The 24,105-nt window shown below is 36.8% G+C and overlaps 1 protein-coding gene across 8 annotated transcripts in view; it reads left to right on the top strand.

Moving 5' to 3' along the window:
- ST7 (suppression of tumorigenicity 7) overlaps window positions 1-24,105 on the top strand; it is a 261,269-nt gene that overhangs the window by 154,357 nt on the left and 82,807 nt on the right. For 5 of the 8 annotated variants that reach the window (XM_057550032.1, XM_057550036.1, XM_057550030.1 and 2 more), the window contains exons 4-9: window positions 4,176-4,230; window positions 4,860-4,975; window positions 6,296-6,371; window positions 8,494-8,562; window positions 10,463-10,617; window positions 12,829-12,926. In XM_057550032.1, coding sequence (XP_057406015.1) covers window positions 4,176-4,230; window positions 4,860-4,975; window positions 6,296-6,371; window positions 8,494-8,562; window positions 10,463-10,617; window positions 12,829-12,926 — 569 coding nt within the window. The remainder of the gene's footprint in view (window positions 1-4,175; window positions 4,231-4,859; window positions 4,976-6,295; window positions 6,372-8,493; window positions 8,563-10,462; window positions 10,618-12,828; window positions 12,927-24,105) is intronic. The other 3 variants (XM_057550035.1, XM_057550033.1, XM_057550034.1) reach the window with 1 other exon arrangement.

Here is a 24,105-nt window from a genome sequence, read left to right as displayed (position 1 = left end):
TATTATTTCAAAGTGCCTAACATTTCCCCAGAGGAGTTTTCAAAACTATTCCTCTAGTAGAAGATTTAATTGATGAGGTCACAGGATTTTTAAAATATGCTGTTGCAGGGTAACAGGTCTGTTGTATATTGTGGGTAATTGTTAGGCAATCTGGATACCAGACTTTAATCTCATTTACTTTTACCTTGGGGAAATTATGTAGCTTTTCTATGCTTTTACTCTTTACTTCTATAAAAAGGGCCTACTCTGTGACCCTCACTAACTTATGTTAGGAATTTAGATGACTAGAGCTTTAGGCCTTTTTATAGAAAGGCTCAATGAAAATCAAGCTCATAGCTATGACACAAGTTGCTGTTGCTGCTATTTGTAATAGTATTATTGTCATTATTACATTTCAGATCCTGGAGGTGGTAACTTTTTGGTATAATACATCTTCCTAGGCTATAAATTAGTTATTTATATATTTGAAGGTCCTAGGAGTGGAGATTCTCTCTATGTATATATTTTTAATTTTAGGGAAAAAAGGTTTTCAGAGTTAAATAAGTTGGATGTAGAAAAATATTTTCTTCCATGTGATTAAAAGCCCTGTGACTTTAGAGCCTTTTGGTTTTTCTGAGAATTAAGTTCTCTTTTTCCTTGAGGACTGTGACAAGGGGAAAGTCTTTTGTTCTCTCAGTACATTTATTCCTTCTAAGGAGCTTCTTCATCTGGATGCCATACAGTGGTTCAGGGCCCTTTTCCTTTTTCTACCAATGTGCTGGCTTGGCCAAAAAGTTCGTTCGGGTTTTTCGTAAGATGTTATGGAAAAACCTGAATGAACTTTTTGGCCAACCCAGTATAAGCTCCCCTAGGTCATAAACTGTATCTTTTTTTTGTAACCCAGGACCTCGTACAAGGACTAATGCATAATAGCCATTCTATACATGTTTAAACCACTCAGTCCTATGAGGTGGGCATTCTGGAGGAATTAACTGAGTATGAAAAGGCAAGAAATAAGTATCACTGAGATGGAAAGTTTTGGTAGGGAATGGTGAGAGGGAAGACTGAAAAAAAGATTGGAGCATAATTTTATAAGTCCTTGATGGCGGTAAGTATTATTTTTTATGTTCTTTATCTCCCACACAGAAATTTATTGTCATCCTATGGGTGAATGGAATCTGTTCTCCATTTAGTTCCTTTGGGAACTAAACAAGCGCTGTTCCAATGTTTACTGCTTCTCTTTCTCTTGAATTGCATTCTTGTGTGCATGGTGAGGTCTGAACATTCCTATCAGCAGTTATGGGTAGAGACTCCTCTGTGGGCTACTACAGATGGAATCAGAGAGAACATGTTAATTGTATCAAGGGCATATTTTTAACTGAACTATTAATGATGTTAGCAAGCCCTTGATGAGTCCCAGTCAACCTTTAGTGCTTCTGAAGAGCACTAAAATTGTTGATATTGATGGATAATGGAAAATACCTTTTGGAGGTAAAATTTTAATTCAGACTTGAATAAGAAATTTATTTCTCAAAGATACAAGTAAGATAAGAAACTGGACCTCATGCAGAAAAACTTTTACCCTCTGGAGACCTGAGTTTAATTTATTGACTTAAATCTTCATATTATGATACTTTTGGCATTTACAACCTTTGTCCATATCATGAAACCATCTGGTAGTCTGATATTTATGGGATATGTTCCCTAGAGTGATTCCAGACCAAGAGAGTTTTTGTTGTAAAGATAAAATTATGAAACAAAGCAGCAAAGAGGAAATTAATGTAGCTATGACCTAATTTGAAGTGAAATTTTTTACATGTGTTCTTATTCGACCTCTAGGTTGCTTATTTCTTAAAAGAAAATTGTACCTGCTCTGCACCCTCAACTTGAAGGATATAGCTCATGAAGACATTTCTTAAATATTTCTTCATCACATGTTTTTTCTCATTCAGAACATTTTACATCTGTTACATTTACTTAGGTACTCATTTCTAAGTTTCAGGAATAGCTGAAGAAACTGAATACAGACCACATGTATGACACTGATATTAGCAATGTTTTTTTTTAAAAGTTCAGTTCTCTAGTAGAAGTCATAAAAACAATATTTCAAAATGTTTGCAGCACCCCCTGCTGGCTATATCATGGCAGTTCCTAAATAAAGATGGCATTTTTAGATACTGCTCAGTAATACTTTAGGTATACACACCATTTCTATTTGGAGTTATTTTTATTTAGAAATAACTTCATTTGCATCTAATGTATAATAGAGTTAAAATTTTAATTGAAGACAATTTTCTTTATAATTTGTCAATTGATATTTGAATGGCACTTATCCTTCCGGGCAATATATTTGTTGGAGACAAAGTATTTGCCATAACCTTTTTACTGATATTTCAGATGAAATTTGGTGGGGAAGAGGCTTCTCCCCAAATGTCCTATTTTATTGTAAATAATGCCAAAATGACCATGATTGCACACAAATTTGTGTGCCTGTTTATTACGTGTTAAATACAAACCTAGCAATATTCATGAAGCTTTAAGAAGAGCACTTGGAATCTTGAAAGACATCCTCTTAGGAGGGGTTGGGAGTGGTGAGGACCTAAGAGCTATAAAAGCCGTGAGGACTGAGATCATGGTTGTTTGGCTCACCAGTTGTTTCAAGCCATGATCTGGAGTACTTTAGTGATCCCACTAAGGAGCTTTATGTCTGGAAAAAAGGGAAGCATAATTTTCTAATTAGTGTCATATGAAATGACAGCGTTCGAATCTCAGTTTCTCAAGAGCAAAATTCAAAAATGCTGAACTAACTGAGCAAACATCATTTCCTAAATGGCAAGTTAAGCTAAGTGACAAAAAATTTAGGAACATTGTTTCCAAACATCAAGTAAATTACAGGTGGGATCCTGCCCTAATTTAAAGATAAATTTATTTTCTTTAAATAAAAACATGATTTCCTGTTATGTGTACACTTTTCCTTCACTATTTTAACAAAAATTTATTGAGATTACACAGTGTTCCCATAGTGCTTTATGTTTTCCTCCATTTTCACGCTGTATTGTAATTGATGGTTTACTTGTTTGTTTCACCCACTGGGTGCTCAGTTAATGCATACTGGACGGATGGATGGATGGATGGATGGATGGGTGGGTGGACGGATGGATGTTGAATGTAACAGGATTGAGGGTAGAATCTTACTGAATCATCCATGGCCTTTAATGTTCTTTCAATTTCTGTAATAATTGCTCACTTTTGTGTATCTATGTCTTTGGGTGTGTTTTTTGGCTGACAGCACACATAGATTTTTAAATACTGTTAACTGATCTTATTTTCTAATAAAGAGTTTTTCATCCAAAGAAATGTAGCATTCTGAATCATTAGAAGCTCTTAATCATAGACTGTTTTAAAAGAACTGTAGATTATTAGTCACACATTTACTATAACACAGTCTTAAAAGCTAATGGTTGATTTTTCTAAATTAAAGTCCTATGGTTCTGTCTGTGGTCCTTGTATAATAAGATGTATAATCTATTAGTACATGCTAACATTATGATATTAGTATGATGATTAATTACCTGTGTCTGCATAAGTAAACAATGTTAAAGTACTTGAAAACAATTTATTTTCATAGCATTTCTCTCTACCATAATGGTAACTTTAGTAATTATTTTCTTACCACTCCTTTACAGCAATGTAAAAGCAACCTGGTGAATTATCACAAAATCAATATTAGCATAGGCCCTAATTAAGAGTCTAAGGTTCTTTGCATATTGTACTCTGGAGGTTAAATTTAGCTTGTTATATAGGTAGTCGTTGTTAAGATATATTTTAGAGTAACAGAAAGTAGTTTTACCTCTACCTATACCTTCTACCTATAATTTAGAAATAAATTTATACAACCTATTTGGACCTCTTGAAGTGACTATAGGGGTTATGAACTAGCTGCTCTTGGCATGTGCCTTGATTTAGCAAATGAGGAAACTTGGGTCTGGAGAGATTAGACGAAACTTTCCAAAGTCCTGGTGCCTGAGCTACATTTCCTGATTAACTACCCAGAGTTTTTCCACATTGCTTCCCATGTAGAGGATAGAGAATAAAATTATCTTATCAAATGGCCAGGAAGGGTGTTTTGCTGAATTAATTAGCTTGTAGTGTCTCTGAACTTATGTGTAACATTTTCGCATTTCTCTTTGTTGCAGAATGCAAAGTATGGCGAAATCCACTAAATTTATTTAGGGGTGCTGAATATAATCGGTAAGCATTTTGACAGCTTGGGAAACAAATGGGTCTAGTTCAGAGAGCAAAGACAGCACTAAATGTTTTTGCAGGTTCATTTAGGGGTCATTTAACAGTCTGTATAGTGCTTCCATTTTTTGATGCTATCCTCAAATGTTTTGATTTTTCCGTTTTATAAATATTTTAGCATTGGAATTAGGATAACATACAAAAATGTGTGGCTTTTAGAGACTTTCTATTACAGTTATTCTTTTCACTATATATTACGTAGTCAAAATATTTTGAAGCTTACCTGGAACATGGTTATAAAGATGCCACAGAAGTAATGTTAGAATTTTATTTTGCAGAGTAATTAGGCAGATAAGAATTTTCATAGCTTTGGGGAAATCTCTATTCATAATACTAATTAGGGAAGGTTTTCATTAGCTAGTGCTACTAAAATTTTAAGACAAAAATATAGCAGAATTTTTTTTAACTTTTTTTCTGCTGATATACTTCCTAAAGGGAGACTAGGATGATTATTTTTTTATTTATTGGCAATAGTACTCAGTTAGTGTGTTATGGTTCAACACCTATGCAGCTTAATATTTTGTAGGTCTTGCTTTCCTCCCTCAAAAGTGTCTGACCATCTTATTTCTCCTTTACAGGTACACTTGGGTGACTGGACGAGAGCCTCTGACTTACTATGACATGAATCTCTCTGCCCAGGACCACCAGACATTCTTTACTTGTGACTCGGACCATCTGCGTCCTGCAGATGCAAGTATGGAAAATCCTTTAGATAGTTACTGAGTGGGAGGGCTTTTTGGTTTGTTTTAAAGATCAAGGTTACTACTTGTGGAATATCTGCTCTACAAAAGCCCTGATGAATAAAATATTAAATTGGAGATTGACCAGTAAAACCCAGATTGTTGATACTTAAATAAAGGCTTTATCGCAATGAAGTATTAATATAGAAATGGGTCCCCTCTTTATAATTTAAAATGTTATTTTAAAAAAATATACCATGAAGCTAACTAAATCGTTGGTTGAGCTAGAGTGAAAGGTCATGTCTCCTTGATGATATTCTAGTTAGAAATTCAGTGAACCCAAATAATTAATGAATATATTGTAGTGATTTATATGCCTATTTGCAGGTTCACTAGCATTGAATGGGGGCATGGACTTGGTTATTGGAATCCAGATTTGTTTTCCACCCTAGAAAAGACTTTGTTTAGCATGCATTTCATACAGCTTGAGTTCCATATAATCCTACTGATATTTTTTATATTACCAAACTTAAAGTAAATAGGTGAAAAAAAAAACCTTTAAAAAAAAGGAATATGTACATGCACCTAAGAAACTAACTTAGAAGATACAAATTTATAAAACAAATTAGGTAAGGAGATTGTTACCCTTTTTCAAAAGGTACCCTTGCCATGGTGGATACATAGTACAATGAAAATTCCAAGCATTAAGCTTCCCACAATATATTCACAAACTGCTCTGCTATATAAAAACTGGGTTTGCAGCAAACTTTGGGAACAGGTACGCATGTTAAGCAAAATCCTAAAGCACTTTTTTCTGATCCAACTCATAATTCTTCCAGTGGTTTTAGAATGTTCTAATATCCAGATCCTGTAGCAAGTGTTTGGGAAAATGACCAATAAAAATTGTGTTGTGTCTAAACAGAAGTAAGAGATTAGTAGCAATCTCATCCCAAAATGTGTAAAATAATATATGTTCTCTAACAACAAATGATATTAATGAGCAAAAGAAATATTAAATATCTGTTAGAATGCCTTTTCTTGATTAAGAAATCTTAATCAAGATTAAGTCTCTATGATTATAGACTATGGGTTAGTCTATAAGATTTTAGATCTCTAGTTTTGTGAGCATAAGAAAGATTTGATATCAGCAATTGAAGGACAATGGAATAGCAAATTAGAATGTATTTGTGTGACTTTGGAGTTTTGGGCTAACCCACTTGGTAAGTGAACTGTTCTCTTGTAATTCAAGCTGAAAGCTATTAATTTAGCTATTGCCCTGTACTGAGTCTTTTAAAGTATTTATTGACATGCTTTTCTCTCTTTTTCTAAAATAGTAATGCAGAAAGCCTGGAGAGAGAGAAACCCCCAAGCCAGGATTTCTGCAGCCCATGAAGCCTTAGAGATAAATGAGTAAGTGGGGGGAAATCTTGCTTGCTGAATGTATTCAGTTGCCATTCATGGGATACTTAAACTATGCATTTGAACTTGAGGATTATTCTGGGGGTGGTATTAATTTATTAAAAATATTTTTTTTATAAAGGACATCCATGTGAAGGTAGTTTTAGTCATTTTAGAGAACAATTTAGTGGCTTTGCTATGACCCTAAATTAAATCCTTCAGGGGCTAGCCATGGAATAATGTGTGGACATAAAATAAATACTGTGCTTTACATATCTAAAACATTGTGACAGGGACATTTTTCCAGATGTAGAATGCTCATCTCTGCCATCACATTTTCTAGGTAGAACTTCTGCTAGTAGGGAAAACATAGTAAAAACATAAAGTGAAGAAATTATACTTTAAAAGTATTTCAAGATGAAGACAAAGATAAGAGGAAATGCTATCTTTAGTGCTGTTAAACATTCTGTGGGTCACCAAGGAAGGCTGGGAAGTCTCGTCTGTAGATGTCAGGAAATGAGAAAGATTCTTAAAGTTGGAGTCATAAAAGCTCAGGGTTGGCAGAGACCTTGAAGGTCTTGTAGCTCAAACACCCATCTGGTGCTTGAATCACCTCGACACTCTCCCTGCCAAGTGGTCATTGTTAAACTATTTTATGAGTTTTCTGAAGAAGGTTACAGAATCTTCAGAGGTCTTAGTGAAAAGATTCACTTGAGAGTTGGAAATCCTGCCAGTGTAACCTGTTGATCTATTTGGTTTCGGATTCTGTCATGCAACATATTTATTTTCCAGTTTCTTGTCATCTACAAATTTGATATGCCTGCCTTCTATGTGTCATCCGTGTTTCTAATAAAAGTATCAGGACCAGGGATAGAACCCTGTGACATGACATAATAGAAACCACCCTCCAGGTTCATGTCTTCATGGATCATCACCCTTTGGTATTTATTGTACAACCAATTACTAAGCAACCCAGTTACACTGTGATTCAACCCATATTTCTGCATTTTGATCTTAAAAATGCCAGTTGTAGCTATGGATCTTTAATGTACAGTAAATCCCTTAGAGTACATTAAGCTAGCACAACCTGATTTATTTATTCTTAGTGAATTTAAGCTAGCTTCCAGCATTCACTACTTTCTTTTAAAAATGCTTAGAAACTATCCCTTTAATAATCCATTAGAATATCTTTCCAAATCACTGTTCTGTAGTCTGGGAAGTCTGCCTTCTTCCCCTTTTTGAACATTTTTACTACATTAGTCATCTCATCTTCTAGAACCTCTCCATTCTTTGTGATTCCTTAACAATACACAGAGAGCAATTCCGTGGGCTGCCTACAAGATCTGTTGGCTTCCTGGGATTTGCCTATCCCAGTACAATAATTCATTTACAATAGATCAGTTACTTGCTATCTTACATCTTTTTATTCATTTTAGGGTTTAATTTCTTCTCCCTTTGTCAGTCTGACAATCATTCTCCCTGATGGAGAAACCAGGAACAAAATAGGAGTTAGAGAGTTTTGTTTTCTCTTTATTATCTGCTGCTACTAACTATAAACTTACCTTGTTTTGATGTTGTTGTTGTGTTGTTTGTCTTTTTTGCTTATTTATATTTGTCATGGTTTTGGAGAAGTGGGGGTGGTGATAGGGCCTTAAACATAATTTAAAAACAGGGAATAGATGGTTGTCTTTAGCATTTTTTGTTTTGCCTTTATTTTGTTTTGCAAGCTTCAGCTAACGTGGAGTTGTAGCTCTCCTGACATTATTCTGAAAAGCTCATTTCTCTTGTAGCCCTTCATTACATGCCCTCTTTCCATCTTTTTTTACATGTCCTTTAGAAATATGACCTTGTGAGAGATCTCTGTGCAGCCATAGTGGTTACTTGTCACCCCTCTTTTCTTCCTGAGAGGATCATTTGTGATTGCAGTTTCGATTAGACATTTGGAAGCTGCTTAATCCTCTTAAACCATTTTTCCTTCTGCGTCTCATGCCATTGAATCACGACTCTTTTCTTTGAATTTTTTGAAGTCCACCTTACCTTCTCTGATTATCCTAAGTCCGAAATGACATAGTAACTCTCTCTGAATGTTCCTATCAATTTTCATTTCACCAACTATTTTTTTCTTCTTGGTCAGAATTAGGTCCAGAGTTGAAGTTCCCCTAATTGCTTCCTCTACCATCTGGGAGATAAAATTATTACCAAAGTAAGTCAAGAACCTGTTGAGTGCCCTACTTCTAACCAAATGAGACTTCTTCTAGCAGATATCTGGATGGTTGACACCCCCATCACCATACTTTCTTGCTTCTGTATGTGTATTGTGTTGTGACAGGATGCATCATCTCTATCTTCCATTGAGCTGGGCAGTCTGTTCTGTACTCCCCAACCATTAGCACTTCTACTGCTCTTTCCTTTCTCCTTCACTCATAAGCTCTTAGCATGTTTCTACCCCAGACTCATGAGTTTCTACATAGATGTATGTTTTCTTGGCCAGTAGTGCTACTCTGCCTCTCCTCCTAAGAGTGCTATTTGCAATATAAACAAACAAAGCAAGCAAGCTAGCCCCAACCTGTCTTGAGTTCCCAGCCCACCAACTATAATCTTATAGCTAATTCCTCTGATACTGTGTCCACCACTCAGTATTATAATCTCAATTTTCACTTCATTACCCTGGACCTATATTTATGTGTCGGCATCTGAAGCCTGAAGTGTTGCTTCCCAATGCCCAACCCATTTATTTCTCCAATGAATCACTGGGCAGTTTTAGCATCGTAATTGTTCTCTCCAAGTCATATCTGCTGCCCTCCACAGTAATTGGTTTTACAGCTTTTTTTCTGGGCATTTTTTTCTCCCTACCGCCCCACATTCAGTTTAAAGCCCTATTGATCAGTCCTGCCTGAAATTAGAGGGACTGGCTAAAGAACTTACAAGACCCCTCCTCAAGGCTAAGATTAACTAGTAACCCCAAATCTCACATAAGCCATAAATTCAGCCTCCTTTTCCTACCTGGCTGTTGTAGTTTATGAATAGTAGAAGTAACATTTGGTTTCACTTTCTGTTTATTTTCTCTCTTGTGGTCTGATGGAGGTTCTGATAAGTAGGGAAATGACCACAAGAGAGGCAGTGGAGAAAGCCAAGGGATATGTGCAGATCAGGACCTGTGTGGTCTGCTCTGGCCTCACCATTTCCTTATTACATTCCCTTTCTTTGGCATTTGGGTTGTTGTTCTATGATTTGGAAGGTTTAAATTTTCAAGAGTTCCCCTTGTTTGTTAGTTGAGTGTTTATCCTTTCTGACTTCCTATGTTAGAGGTTGTTGAAAGGATTAAATGAGACGATATATGTTAAGTGCCTGGTACAGTGCTTAGTATAAATTAAGCAACAGGTGGTAGCTATTATTGTTAAAGGTGTGAGATTTAACCCTTGTTTGCTACTGAGGCTGAATCTAATTTTGAGCTCTTCTGAAATAACTCTACCTGTAGGTTCTTCCAGTACTCTTCTCTGACATAGAAAACCAGTGCTAACTGTAATGAAATGTTGCAGCACTGCTTGTTAAATGAATAACTTACTTGATTTAATGAATTTCTCATTCTGAATAAATCCTTAGACTAAAGAGAATCTGTTTTTAGTAAATAAAAGTAAACTTTATGGTATCTCTAACTTTGAGTGTCAGAAGGAGATGTTTAATAACAGCTATTATCATTGCCATCGTTAGTTGACATTGTTGAGCATGTACCACATGCCGGCTACTACTGTACTGAGCACTTCTCATGCATCACCTTACTTAACCTTCACAACAACGCTGTGAACACGTGGATTCCATGTTGTTCTCCATCAGGGAGGCAGAGTAATAACTTGCCCAAAGTGACACACTAATAAGGGGCAGCGTCCATATGCTCCTAACACTACTCATCCTACCTCTCAAGCTGAAACACAGACATTTCTTTTGTACCATTATTTTGTGTCAACAACTACAAACAGGGGTGCATGAACCAGTTGGCCACTCTGCATGTTTTGGCATAACTCCTGCCCTTCTGCATGCACTCCTACAGCTATTACAATGTCCTTGGATTTGTAATTGATGGCGGCTGTTATCTGAATGGACAGGTGTGCAACTGCTTATATTCTCTTGGCTGAAGAAGAAGCAACAACCATTGCTGAAGCAGAAAAGCTGTTTAAGCAGGCCCTGAAAGCTGGAGACGGCTGTTACCGGCGTTCTCAGCAGCTACAGCATCATGGATCCCAGTATGAAGCCCAACATAGTAAGGTTTCCTCCAGGTTGACGTGTTGGGGGATCAGAATTGTAACATGATTAATCAGAGCAAATTTTCAGTCCAGTTCAAAAGACATCTCTCCCAGATTAGAATAAATATTGTTTTCTGCCTTTCTTTGTTTTTATTAATTTTTCTTCCCCACAAGAGCACAGCACATAATTAACTTATAGCTTCATTACTGTTCATGTTTTCATGCCGGCCCATAGATTTTTAACTCTAGAAATAAAGGTAATAACCTTTAATCGTGACCCTTTTTCTCCTCAGAATTCTTACATATTTCTGTTTATCAGTTGCTTCTCTGCCCCATAATTTTAAATCCTAATTGGGAAACAGGACTTAAATTAGCGTTAATGCTATCAGAGGTTTTGTCTTATGGGTCTTCTACAGCATGGGTTGCAATAGGACAGCTAAGAATATAACAGCTACTGGTGATTGTCTCAGTATTTAGCTCTTATTTAGGAAGCACTGCTGTTGGCTCCTAGAGAGAAAGAGCCATGAATTCCTAATTATGTATCTTTTTTATATTTAAATTATTTAAAATAATGGTTTCTTTTATTTAACATAACTTTAAAATGAGACCTTTCATTGTAGTACACTAAACTGAGAGTCAGTGTTATTTTGGGGGAATGGTATAAAAACAAGACAACAAAATCATTTCTGGAATTTCTTGAGCTCCTCGACTTGTCAATTTGTTGGTTGTTTAAGCAGAAATTTAGTGATCCTTGTGAGAGGGAGTGTTTTCATTGTCTAACCAAACTTTGGGTTGTTTCTTTAAAATGGAATTTCTCTCATTTCTCTCTCCTGCGTCTTGGAGAGTAGGAGTGTATCTCCTTCATATTTGAGATTATAAAATTAAGTTTTAGTGTTAAGCCTGGATTTGGTGCAGAAACTGAATGTATTAGTCCCTATGACTAAGGTACAGTGAGATCTTTGCATTGTGGCCTGTGTATATAAGTCTGTCCACATAACCCCTCAATACACAGGTTTTAATTATTATTCTTAGTAGTATATATGTTAATCAAGTCTCTAATCACCACCTATATCTTGCTTTTTTAAAAAAATTATGTATAACACAGTGAATTTTGAAGACATATATAGTAAATGTCTGTTTTGTGAATTAAATGAGGATTAATACATAAAATTACATAATCTGTATTATAACTTGAGAAATTTTCTTTATTTCTTTTCTTCTGTAAATTAATCCCTTCAACCTGTTGCCTAAATCTATCCAAAAAAATATAATCACATCTTTAAAGTAATTTGTAGGCACTTGGCAGATTTTCAGCACACATCTTGTTCTCATTGTTTAAAACTTGAAATGTTAGGACTTTGGTCTTAACATCTTTTAATAGCTGCATATTATACATATACTTAATCTATAACAGGTGTGTCATATTTTTCTAAAACATGGTAATTTTATTGAGGATTAAGTACATACATGTTCTCACTGGTCTGGAAACATATCCAGAAATACACATAATTAAATAAGAGATTAAGATGAGAAGTTGTTAATGTACTTTTTAAGAGTCATTTTAGTGACTATTATTACAACTATTTAGCTTGTCAATACTTTCTCTAACACTAGGGTAGTTTTTCATTTTGTTGCATGGTCTATTGTCATATCTGGAATGTGTTATGTTGCCATTTAAAATTGACTGCTTTGGGGACCTGGAGATGATTATGATGTCACTAGTGTTAGGGAAAGAATAATGTAAAACAGAACTTCAAGATGAGGCTTCTCCAGACTTAATGTCAAGAAGGAAAAAAAAATAGTTCATCAGAATGCAACCTGAGATTCACCTCTTTGCATCTTCACCAAAAGCATGCACGCTAGAAGAATGTGGAATTCTTGCTTGTAAACCTCATGCAATGTGGGTATGTTCATTTTCCCAGCACTTTGTGGCAGATGATTTTATTTATCGAATATTCAACATCCTAACTCAAAAGCATGACTTAATAGTCACATGATTTGACCTTTGGAAGTCTAAGTACTTTGACTTTACTCTGTTTGCGTTCTGCTATTAGCAAAGTTGTCAGTGCTCCTAGCAGTAAGGAAAAGTCAAAGGAGCAGACTCTTCTCTCTGAGGTTTTCCTTTAAGGGCATGAAACATATGCCTCTGTATTTTTTCTTGCTGCTGAGCTGAAAGCTCTTGTTTTTTTTTTTTTTTAAGTTTTGGTGTTTTATGTCTCCCTCTTCAGGACGAGACACCAATGTCTTGGTCTACATCAAAAGAAGGCTAGCAATGTGTGCCAGAAGACTCGGGAGGACCAGAGAAGCAGTGAAAATGATGAGAGATGTGAGTTTGAGTTCATGTTTGGGAACAGTGACAATGCATCTGACTTACAGAAGGAGGAACCCACTGAATGGGGTCACAGCAGATAGTACCACTGGTGGTGTGGTGGTCCCATAAGGGCTGGGGTTCTGTTCTAGCTCCAAACTTAGTAGATGAGTAATCTTGGACAAGTTACTCAACTTGTTTGTGCCCTGTTTCCTCATCTGTAAAATGGGGATAACAGTAACTTTAGCAATAACAATACACTAATAATAATGATTACTACTTAGGAGTGTTGTGAAGATTAAATGAGATAATACATGCAAAGCTTTTAATAGAGTGACTGGCCTATTAAAGAAATCTCAGTAGATATCCTTATTCTTAGACCTTTGGGACTGTAGCCAGAAGCCAAGAATGAGATCAGCCATTTTAGCTAACTGACATTTTTGTGTTTAGTTGTTAGGAAGATTTGAATAAACTATGGCTCAAATTGCTACTCTCAAATTTAATAACACTATGATCTAATCTTATTATAGTCACTTCAAGCATTTTCCTAGGTTCTTGAATCAGGATATTTTATTAGTGGTAGTCAACATAATAAGAGAGAAAGTAGGTGAGAGTTTTAAAACAAAAGAGAACCGAAGGAGGTTATTATTATGTAACTTTAAATAAAAACAGTGGTTTTAAGGGAAACCAGTTGAGGAACTTTTACTTCTACATGTTTTTTTTATAGTAAGAAATACTTTTCATAAAGAAATGGACACCAGTGGGAATTGTATTTATAAACCATTTTCTTTTTAAAAACAATCTCAGAAAGCCTTTGTCAACGTTTTGTTCTACTGTCTTCCTGAATTAGGAGACAGGTAACTGCCCATTATAAAAATAAAAGAAACGAGGGGTAAGATAAAAGTGGCATCCTGCCCAATTCTCAGCTTTTGGGTTTGAGAACAGGACTGTGTAAACCCAGTGAGCCTTTCCTCAGTTTGTCTCTGGAAGGGCAGTAATTGATGTAAATTCCCAGTTACTCTTTGGTGGTGGGGACCTGCACTCCAGGCTCACCCCTGGTTATTTCTGCAAGTTACCGTATAATGTGAAGGCCCAAGTGAGGCCCATACTTCTGGCTCGGGTTCTGGCTACTCCATTAAACAGCCACCAGACGTGAGGAGAGGAACAGAGGAGGGAGACTCCAAGATAATTCTAACTTGACTGAAGGTGATAGATGCTTCTTAGGCAAAGCCACTGCAAGGGGGATCTCCCAGGATTAAATTCTTTTGGTCGAAGGAAGAATTTAAAGAATGTTATATAGTATAAGTGCTAACTTCTAGAAAAGGAGATTTCTGTAGAAACAAGACTTGCTCGCAAAGCTTTTTAACTTGCAGAAATTCCAGCTTTTGATATAGTGCAGAAACTCTACCAGTCCCTGAAAGAGCTGAGAATTTTATGAAGGATGGGGTATTTCTCTATCTTAAAGTGGCCCAGCCACATTCAACCTTTAACAAGGTATTTTATATTTATTGCCTTTTCTTAACCTTAATTAGCCTGGGACAGGCATGCATGGAGGAACAGATTTTGGTGATTTTCTTTATTATATGCTTAAGCAATTTCATAGGAAAAACAAACTCAGATGATTTTAATTCCAGGTTTTTTCAATCAGTCTCATGCTGATTGTCATCATTTTTAGTATGTACATATAAAATTTCACATGATTAAAACCAATATGTCTATACTATGGTTTGATTTTTGTTTAACCTTATTTTATATTTACAATCCCATTTATTGACTTAGTCTACAAATAGATCTTGGGGGAAAATTTGGGATCCAGTGTAATAAATGCTGGGCAGGGAGTAAGAAAACCTGCAAGTAACTCTCAGCTTTGCTCTTCACTGGCTTTGTGACTCAGGGAAACTTCCTTCCCTTTCATGGGCTTTTCATTTGTCTTCTGTAAATTGGGGATAATGATTCTTACCTAAAAGCGTAACTGAGGGAGTCATGGGGACAATGAAATGAGATAATGTGAAAACACCTGGCATATAGTAGACGTGCTTACCTTTTTTCCCTACTTTTTACCCATTACATAATTATGTCTTAATTTGCTGAACTATTCTACCCTGATGGGCATTTTGGGATATTTATGATTTCTTTTTCTTGAATGAATCAATTAGTCTCTCTCCTTCTCTTTTCATATGTGTATACACACACATCCTTATACATGTATATATCTATAATCCTATGTATATATTTCTTGGGTTACTTTCCTAAAAAAAAATCTGTCATATTATTAGACTACCAATACATGTTGCCTTTTGACTGGGTTTACGGAGCATCCAGTGGATATGGGCCCTAGTGTTGTAACCGTCCAGTGAAGGACACTGTCAGACATGGTGGAGATTTGTTTTGAAGAGAAATATCCAAAGTGCTCTTTCCTTCCGAAACTGCTGGAACCCTAAACGGAGGAGGGGAGGTTGAGGCCCCTCCCTCTGTTAAAGCCGAAGCTGGTCCCCGCCCTGCAGCAGGCAGTTGGGCCAGCCTGGCTCCTCTCAGGTCACGGGTCATGCGTAGACAGGGACTTCCCTGAGGGGCCACTCCTTCAACAGCGTGCCCACGAACCATCTTGCTGGGAAGCTTCCTCTGATAAAACAGCACGCTGGGTTCCAGGCAGCCTGCTGATAAAGCATTAGGGCAGGAGGATCTTAAGTTTTCATTAAGACACAGCTATCCTACCCCATATGCATCAGTCGGAACTTTCCTAGTGCAGATTTTAAAGTGGACATAGAAATGGCAGAGTCAGAATGCCTTCCCTGTAGAAAGTAGACTCTTTAAAACATTTCTCTGGCAATCCCTTAAGAAAGGGAAGACTGTTAAAAACTGTTCATTGGTGATTTATCCTGAAAGAGAATGAATGGGAATTCTGGGAAGGCCAGCTGTCGATGGTTATGGATCAAAATATTGATCCTGTAAGTGAAATATTGATGAGGTAAGAAAACATAGGCTCCTTAATGTCAAGGTTCATGGTTTCTCGTTTTGAAAGCAACACATTAATTATTTTGAATTCCCAGGATGTTTTCTCAAAAACTCACTTTAATTAGCTTCCTTTTGCAGTCAAGAATACAAAAGCACCTTCCTTACTGAAGGAGTGTTTGGCAGTGAATAGAGCTAATAAGAGAGCATGGTGGCTTTTGAACTTCACTGTAAGGTGTTAACTTATTATTCAAAATGAAAAGAGTTACATTTAAAGAAAGTCTTTCTTTTTCAAATTTAAAGAAAGTCTATTTGCTTGTTCTCATTTGGGGGAATTTCGCCTCTTTTATTTTTTTAATTTTTAAAATTTAATTTAATTTTATTTTTGTTGTTGTTTTTGTTCTTCCCCGCCTCTTTTATTAACATTTGATATATGACACAATTTTTCTCTTTTTAACTTTTACCATTTAGCTAACCTCAAATTTTCCCTCTGTCTTTCCCTGGCCCTATTTGAGTAGATTGGAAATAGAATTCATAAGGCTGACTGGTCTGGCCCCTTAGCCATACTCAGTCAGAATTGGTGTAAACTGGTATGGGTGGGATTGTGTGCCCAGATAAGAGGACCCTCTTAAAGCTCCTCTTGCCCCAGGTCATTTGGTCTAGGGTATGATTTCCTAGTCTTGGCACTATTGACATTTTGGGCCACATGTCTTTGTTGTGGGTGTCCTGTATTGTAGGCTGTTCAGCAGTATTGCTGGCCTCTACCCACTAGGTGCAGTAGCAGCCCACCCCCTTGTTGTTCCCCAGTGTGACAACCAAAAATGTCTCTAGACACTGCTAGTCTTTAGACATTTGTCCCCTAGGGGAGGGGCTGTGCAAAATCATTACCCATTAAGAACCACTGATCTGGAGAATCCTACAGCGAGTAGATATGTTTTAGGGCAGACGTCAGATTTTTATTCACTCTGCTTGTTGGTAGTCTGAGTTTCCCCTATGGTGGGTACAAACCTCTAAAGCATCCCTAGAATTGATTAGCTCCTACTAGAACCCTTGACCTGGGACCAGGCTGGTTTGAGGAGCTATTTTGTCTCATATGGGATTCCCTGAATAGGTATCCTGGGGTATGAAGAGTAAATGAACTTAAAGATTTTGGCGGTGTCCTAGTTGGAGGGATAAGAAAGAAATAGAGGCAAATATAAAGGCCTGATATGGGGTAGCAGTCTTCCTTGGTCCTTGTCCATGCTTCCAGATCATCGTCTGCCTCTCTTCCCTAACATCTAAAGCTCCTTTGAAAGTTGACCATAAGCTCTCAGACTTTACCACCTGTTTTGCCTCCTTTTGGTAGTTTTCTGCAGACCTCTGAGTCATTCTCCCTGATTCCTGTTTCACCCGCTCTCTCTGCAACACTACCTCTTTCACTATCCTGGCCTCTCATTTGACACAGGTCATCACAACCTTCTTAAAACAGTTTATTTTAGGAAACCATGCTCTCTAAGTTCTCCTGAAATCGCAGTCTTCCTGGCTAGATTCTCCTCATCTTCATAACTTCCCAAATTTGAAGTGTCCCCTGGCCTGTCCTAAGCCTTCCTTTCTATTTCCATCTACAACTCTGGATGACGACATTTAGACTCAGAGTTTTAAATACCATCTAAATGCTGATGAACATTTCTGTAGTGTTTATTATGTTCTAGGCGTTATTTTAAGTGCTTTACAAATATAAATTACTTAATTCTCATAACAGCCCTTGACATAGGTGCTTGTTCAAGGTTACATAGCTAATGAGTATTTCTGAGAATGTGATCTTCCAATCCAATCACCTGCACCAGAAATATCCAGGGTGCTAGTTGAGTACCTGCTTCACAGGATTAGTGTAGGAATTAAATGGAATAATCCATACAAGGCACTCGGCACAGGACTTCACGAATAAGTACTCAGTTAGTGGCTATTCTTATCATTACTGTCTAAGATATATTGTTAAGTGATAAGGAAAGGTGTAAATATTAGGTATAGTTTGATTCCATTTTTTTTCAATTAAAAATAGATGCTAATATCAACCAGTGGTTCTCAAACTTTTTGGTCTCAGAACCCCTTTAAAATTACTAAGGACCCCAAAACGTTTGTTTGTGTGGGTTTATCTATTGATATTTACCATTTTTGAAACTAAAACTAAAACTAAATTACATCCACAAAGACCCTGTCTCCAAATAAGGTCACTTTCATAGGTACCAAGGGTTAGGATTTCAATATATTTTTTGGAGGACACAATTCAACCCACAACACCAGGTTATATATAAAAGCAAAATACAGACTCTTTGTCAATACTTTTATTCTTTCTAAATTTCACTACCTATATCAGATTAGCTGAAGGCATGTTTTATATTCTTTAGACCATGTTAAACCCTTTCTCAGTCTAGCCGGTAAAGGTTATAACTGCTAAACACCCTTCTTTTCTTCTTAGTCGGGGCTCTTTATAAAAAATAGTGAGAGGAAAACTGCAGTTACCTCAGCTCTGGGCTTGTATCCTTCCTGCATTTTCAGCATCATTTCCATGATTCCCAGTTGAGAACTGGAGCGTTTTCAGTTTTTGTCATGTAAGTTACATATTGAGTATTACTATGTACCAGACATTTTGCTAAGAAGTTTACATATACCATCTCATTTAACTCACACACCATAGGTGTCCTATTAAGTTGGAAGAATAATTTGTACTCACTGTAACAAGTCAAAGAATAAGGAAGTTATGATCTCTCCTCCACTCCTGCAGTGCCATCTCACTGAGGTCACCAACACTCGTGATTCAGTGTACATCTTTCCACCCCCTTTTCTTTGCTCCTATAAATACGTATCTGATCATGTAAGGGTTTTGAGCAGAGTTGATTTGTATCTTAACCAAGTTTCTACATGAGAATTAACCCTTCATGGGGATGCTCACTTTCCGAGCTTCTTCCATGGGGACTCCCTCTTAAAGAAGACATACAGGCTTTGAGATAATATAGTGCCATTTCTCCTGATCTCTTTTTCACAATTATATTATCCCTGTTTTTCACTGTTTTCAATTTTTATCTCAAATCACTTATTCAGGTGATCCCTTCATTCAGGAGAGATTAGGACCAATGAACAGAGAGAGACAGGGTTTTTGAGCCAAATTTTAAAAGCATACGAAAGGATAAGTGAAGCTCATTAGATTTTGAGCGTCTTGAGTGCTGGTGTGGTATTTAGTTTTCTTGTGTGTCCCTCTCAGCACACTGCACAGTATCTTGTAGATAGACAGTCAAGAAAATATTTGGGCACATATATACAATGGAATATTACTCAGCCATAAAAAGAAATGAAATGGAGGTATTTGTAATGAGGTGGATGGAGTTAGAGTCTGTCATACAGAGTGAAGTAAGTCAGAAAGAGAAAAACAAATACAGTATGCTAACACATATATATGGAATCTAAGGGAAAAAAAAAAAAAAAAGGCCATGAAGAACCTAGTGGCAAGACGGGAATAAAGACACAGACCTACTAGAGAATGGACTTGAGGATATGGGGAGGGGGTGGGGTGAGATGTGACAGGGTAAGAGAGTGTCATGGACATATATACACTACCAAATGTAAAATAGATAGCTAGTGGGAAGCAGCCGCATAGCACAGGGAGATCAGCTCGGTGCTTTGTGACCACCTAGAGGGGTGGGATGGGGAGGGTGGGAGGGAGGGAGATGCAGGAGGGAAGAGAAATGGGAACATATTGTATATGTATAACAGATTCACTTTGTTATAAAGCAGATGCTAACACACTATTGTAAGGCAATTATACTTCAATAAAGATGTTTGAAAAAAAAAAAGAAAAAAAAAAAAGAAAATATTTGAGTTGGTGAATCAGAGCTGTGGCATACAAATTCCCAGTTAGCACTTTGCACCTGTGACTTTTGTTTCCCAGCCTTTGTTAAGACACCTCTTTGTTACTGGTTTAATTCTACTGATTTTCTACCTTCCTTAGAAGTGGTAACATTTATTTTTAAACTAATGTAAATTAAAGCAAGTTCTGTTTAGAATAGTATTGTAGATGTTCATTTTATATCATCCCTTTTAGGTCATTAGAAGTATCCTAGGGTGTAAGCAATTGACCTTTGGGAATTAATTTAATAGTATTGGTATTAATAGCGAGAGGATGCGCTTTAAATGATTTGCGAAGTGGAGCACTTCTAATGAAAGCACACTTTAGAAAATATAAACCTCTGGGACTAATCAAACTCTTTGGAACATTAAGGACTATTAATTTGCGTTTTTGTCTGCTTATGTTCATGAAGAAAAATCTTCATAAAATTAATGATTTATAAAAAGAACTAGTGTGCCCTTCCCAAATTGTTAAAAAAATTTTAGAGAATATTCTGTAACGGAAATTCTGTTTTTATTGCATAGGTAGGAAGATCTTTTTAGGAGGAAAATTCTAGCTGGATATATTGGAAGTTAATTTCTATTCCCTTTTATCTCTTTTTCCTTATTCTTAAATCCTCTAGTTTCATTCCTTTCTTCCCTCCACCTTTCCATTCCACAGGTCACATTTCCCTTTTCTCAATATTTCCTTTTTTTCCTTAAAACTGTCTTGGATTATGATGAATAACTTGGTTGATGGATTGTTTTAGAAGATGTTAAGTAGATTGTTGAAAGAAGTCAAGTACCATTATGTAGGCGTGAGGCACGGGAAGAGTAGCATTTTAATATGTTCAGGCGACCAAGTATCACTTGAACATAGTTACTTTCAAGCTTTTAAGACAACCAGATATATCATTAAACTAAAGACAAAGTGTGCAGCGAAATATGTTAATTCCTAGTAAGTGTTCCTGAAGTGTTTGTTGGCATGTTTTCTAGATTCTATCTTTGCTATACTCACAAATAAAGAAAAAGTGAATCTTGAAAGCAAATGCTATCAGTAGTAACTCACTGATCTTCAAAGGCTATGACTTTGAAAACTTTATAGACCTTTGCTTTTTTTTTTATCATGATTTGCTTTTCTGGATTTGCCTGATAGATTAAGTTGACTTATTCAATAAATTATTGGCAATTAGTAATTTATATAGAAAGGAAAGGAAAATTATTTAACTAATAAGAGCAAATAATAGATTTATTGATTATTGACTTACCTTGTTGCATCAGTAATGATGAAGCAGTTTCATCAACATTGTACTCTGTATTCACTATTCAGAGCGAAGGGCTGGTGGCAAATAATCCCTGAGACAGATGAGAGTATTATTTTATTTACCTTAGGTGTTGTCATTTACATGAAAGTCTTATTTGTGGCATAATAAATTCATGGCTGATAAGCTAGCTGTCACTATCAGGGTTTTTCATATTCTGGGCCCCCATTTTTCCATGTGGTGAGTAGTATCCACTACTGAGTAGAGCTTTCAATGTATATGGCTGGCCTATGAGCAATTCTAGATAGATGCCTGTCATCTGGGAGTTTGATTTAGCTTCCCTCCTCCAATCAACTGTTTTTGACCTCCCTTTCCATGTGTTCATCTTTGGCTTCTGCTTCTCCACTATGTCTACAACCAGTTCTTCTCTTGGATTCCTGCTGTTCTGTAGTTCACCTTCCCAGGACTCAATCCTGGTTTCATTCAGTGGTTCCAGTCATGCCCACTGTTTATCTAGTTCCACATCATCTCTCTCCCTTTCTACACTGCAGCCCTGATTCTGGTCTTCCTCTACCCATGTTGCACTAAACTATCCAGTTATTCATCTATTCATTTATTCAGCGAAAAAGGATTGAACCTCCATTTCATGCCAGTCCCTGTTCTAGGTGATAGGTATAATCAATAAACAAAACAAAGACCACTGACCTTACACGCTTTACATTCTAGCAGAGAAAAGAGACAAAAATAAACATAATAAGCATGTATTTTCATTGCATATTAGAAATTGATAAATGCTGTGGAAAAACAATGAAATAGAGAAGGATAAGGAAAATAAGGAAAGGCAGTGGGCAGAGAGTGGAGGCCGTGGAAATCACAGTTTTAATAAAATGATCGGCTATGTGTGATGTAGAAGGTGACATTTTACCAAAGGCCCTGAAGCAGGAGTATACTTGTGCACTCAAGTAATAGCAAAAGAGTTCTGGGTGGAACAGAGTAATCCCAGGGGAGGGGTGGAGATTACAGATGATGTAGGGTTTTTGGACCATAGTAAGGGCTTCAGCTTTTGCCCTGGGTGAAATGGGGGCCATGAAAGGTTTTGAGCAGAAGAGTGACATGACCACTCTTAATTTTTACAGCCTGCTGTGTGGCAAGGGGGAAGCAAAGAGGTCAATCGGAAGGCTCTTATATTAATCTTGGTGAAAGACAGTGGTGGCTCAGGCCTGAGTGGTAGCAGAGGAGGTGGTGAGAAGTGATCAGATTCTACATATATTTCAAAAATAGAACCAGCAGGATTTGCTAATCTATCAATGTGCCGTGTGAATAAAAGAAAGAAGTCAAGGATATTTCTAAGGACTTTGCAATGGAAGGAGAGGAGTTCCTATCAGCTAAGATGTGGAAATCTGCAGGTTTTTTGGGAAAGGTTGAGTTCAGTTTTGAACATGCTATATTTGAGAGAGCACATTACTCATTTTTATCATAAATAATGGCTTCTTAATCTTTTTGTGAATCAAAACAAATTTTCGCTTTGTTGAGGTGAGGAAACCATTAAATAGAGGAAAGATAATGGGACCTCTGGGTTTGATGGAATCTCTTCTAAAATATAGATGATGAGGAACTCCCATTATAGTACCATTCATTTAAGAAATCCCAGGAAGGCAAAACCTAATTGATTTTAGAGAGACCAGGACTGTCACAATCTTGCAAAATATGTAATGCAGTATGTGTTTAACTTAATATCTATAGATTTTCTTTTTCTTACCGTTTTCACTCAACACTTATTTTTCAGGTCTGTCCATGTTTACTTCTTGTACCTCTGGTATATGTTTGCAATTTCTAACTTCTGTGTCCTATTCCGTATTATACTCTTACTCTGTTTTACTTAACCTTTCCTCTAGTGAGGGCCCCCATATTGCCTCCAGCTTCCCATTATCAACACCCTGATAGACATGCGAGAAGCCTTCCCTGGGGTGTATGCCCAGGAGTGGATTGCTGGATATTAGGCATATGAATGTGGATTTCAGCATGTCCTGCCAGTACACTTCCCAGAATGGCTGCCTGTGATTGTTTAAATTCTCATCAGCAGTACATGACTACGCCCATTTATCTCAGTACTAGGCCTGTTTTAAACACTATATATATGTTATATATATTTCAAATTCATTGCATATTGCTTTTTATCATGTTATTTCATAATTTAAAAAATATTATGTCTGGTAGTGTATATATGTCCATGCCACTCTCTCACTTTGTCCCAGCTTACCCTTCCCCCTCCCCATATCCTCAAGTCCATTCTCTAGTAGGTCTGTGTCTTTATTCCCGTCTTACCACTAGGTTCTTCATGACCTTTTTTTTTTTTTCCCCTTAGATTCCATGTATATGTGTTAGCATACTGTATTTGTTTTTCTCTTTCTGACTTACTTCACTCTGTATGACAGACACTGATAAGCTTCATAGCTGATCAAGAAACATAATGGACATATATACACTACCAAACGTAAAATAGATAGCTACTGGGAAGCAGCCGCATAGCACAGGGAGATCAGCTCGGGGCTTTGTGATCACCTAGAAGGGTGGGATAGGGAGGGTGGGAGGGAGGGAGATGCAAGAGGGAAGAGATATAGGAACATATGTATATGTATAACTGATTCACTTTGTTATAAAGCAGAAACTAATTTTAAAAAAATTATGTCTGTAGTTTTTCCCCCCTTTTCATTTTGTATTCTCTTTATTTGCCTCTTTTTACTTTTATTTTTGCTGATTAGTCTTGACAGGGGTGTGTCTTTTTTTTTTTAACATCTTTATTGAACTATAATTGCTTTACATTGTTGTGTTAGTTTCTGCTGTATAACAAAGTGAATCAGCTATATGTATACATATATCCTCATATCCCCTCCCTCTTGCATCTCCCTCCCACCCTCCCTATCCCACCCCTCTAGGGGGACACAAAGCACCGAGCTGATCTCTCCGTGCTATGCGGCTGCTTCCCACTAGTTATCTATTTTACATTTGGTAGTGTATATATGTCCATGCCACTCTCTCACTTCATCCCAGCTTACCCTTCCCCCTCCCCGTGTCCTCAAGTCCATTCTCTACGTCTGCGTCTTTATTCCTGTCCTGCCCCT

Source organism: Balaenoptera acutorostrata, chromosome 7, assembly GCF_949987535.1.
Source record: "Balaenoptera acutorostrata chromosome 7, mBalAcu1.1, whole genome shotgun sequence".
Taxonomy (NCBI): Eukaryota; Metazoa; Chordata; class Mammalia; order Artiodactyla; family Balaenopteridae; genus Balaenoptera; species Balaenoptera acutorostrata.
The sequence above is the reverse complement of the archived record's forward strand: the minus strand, read 5'-3'. Positions and strand labels throughout refer to the sequence as shown.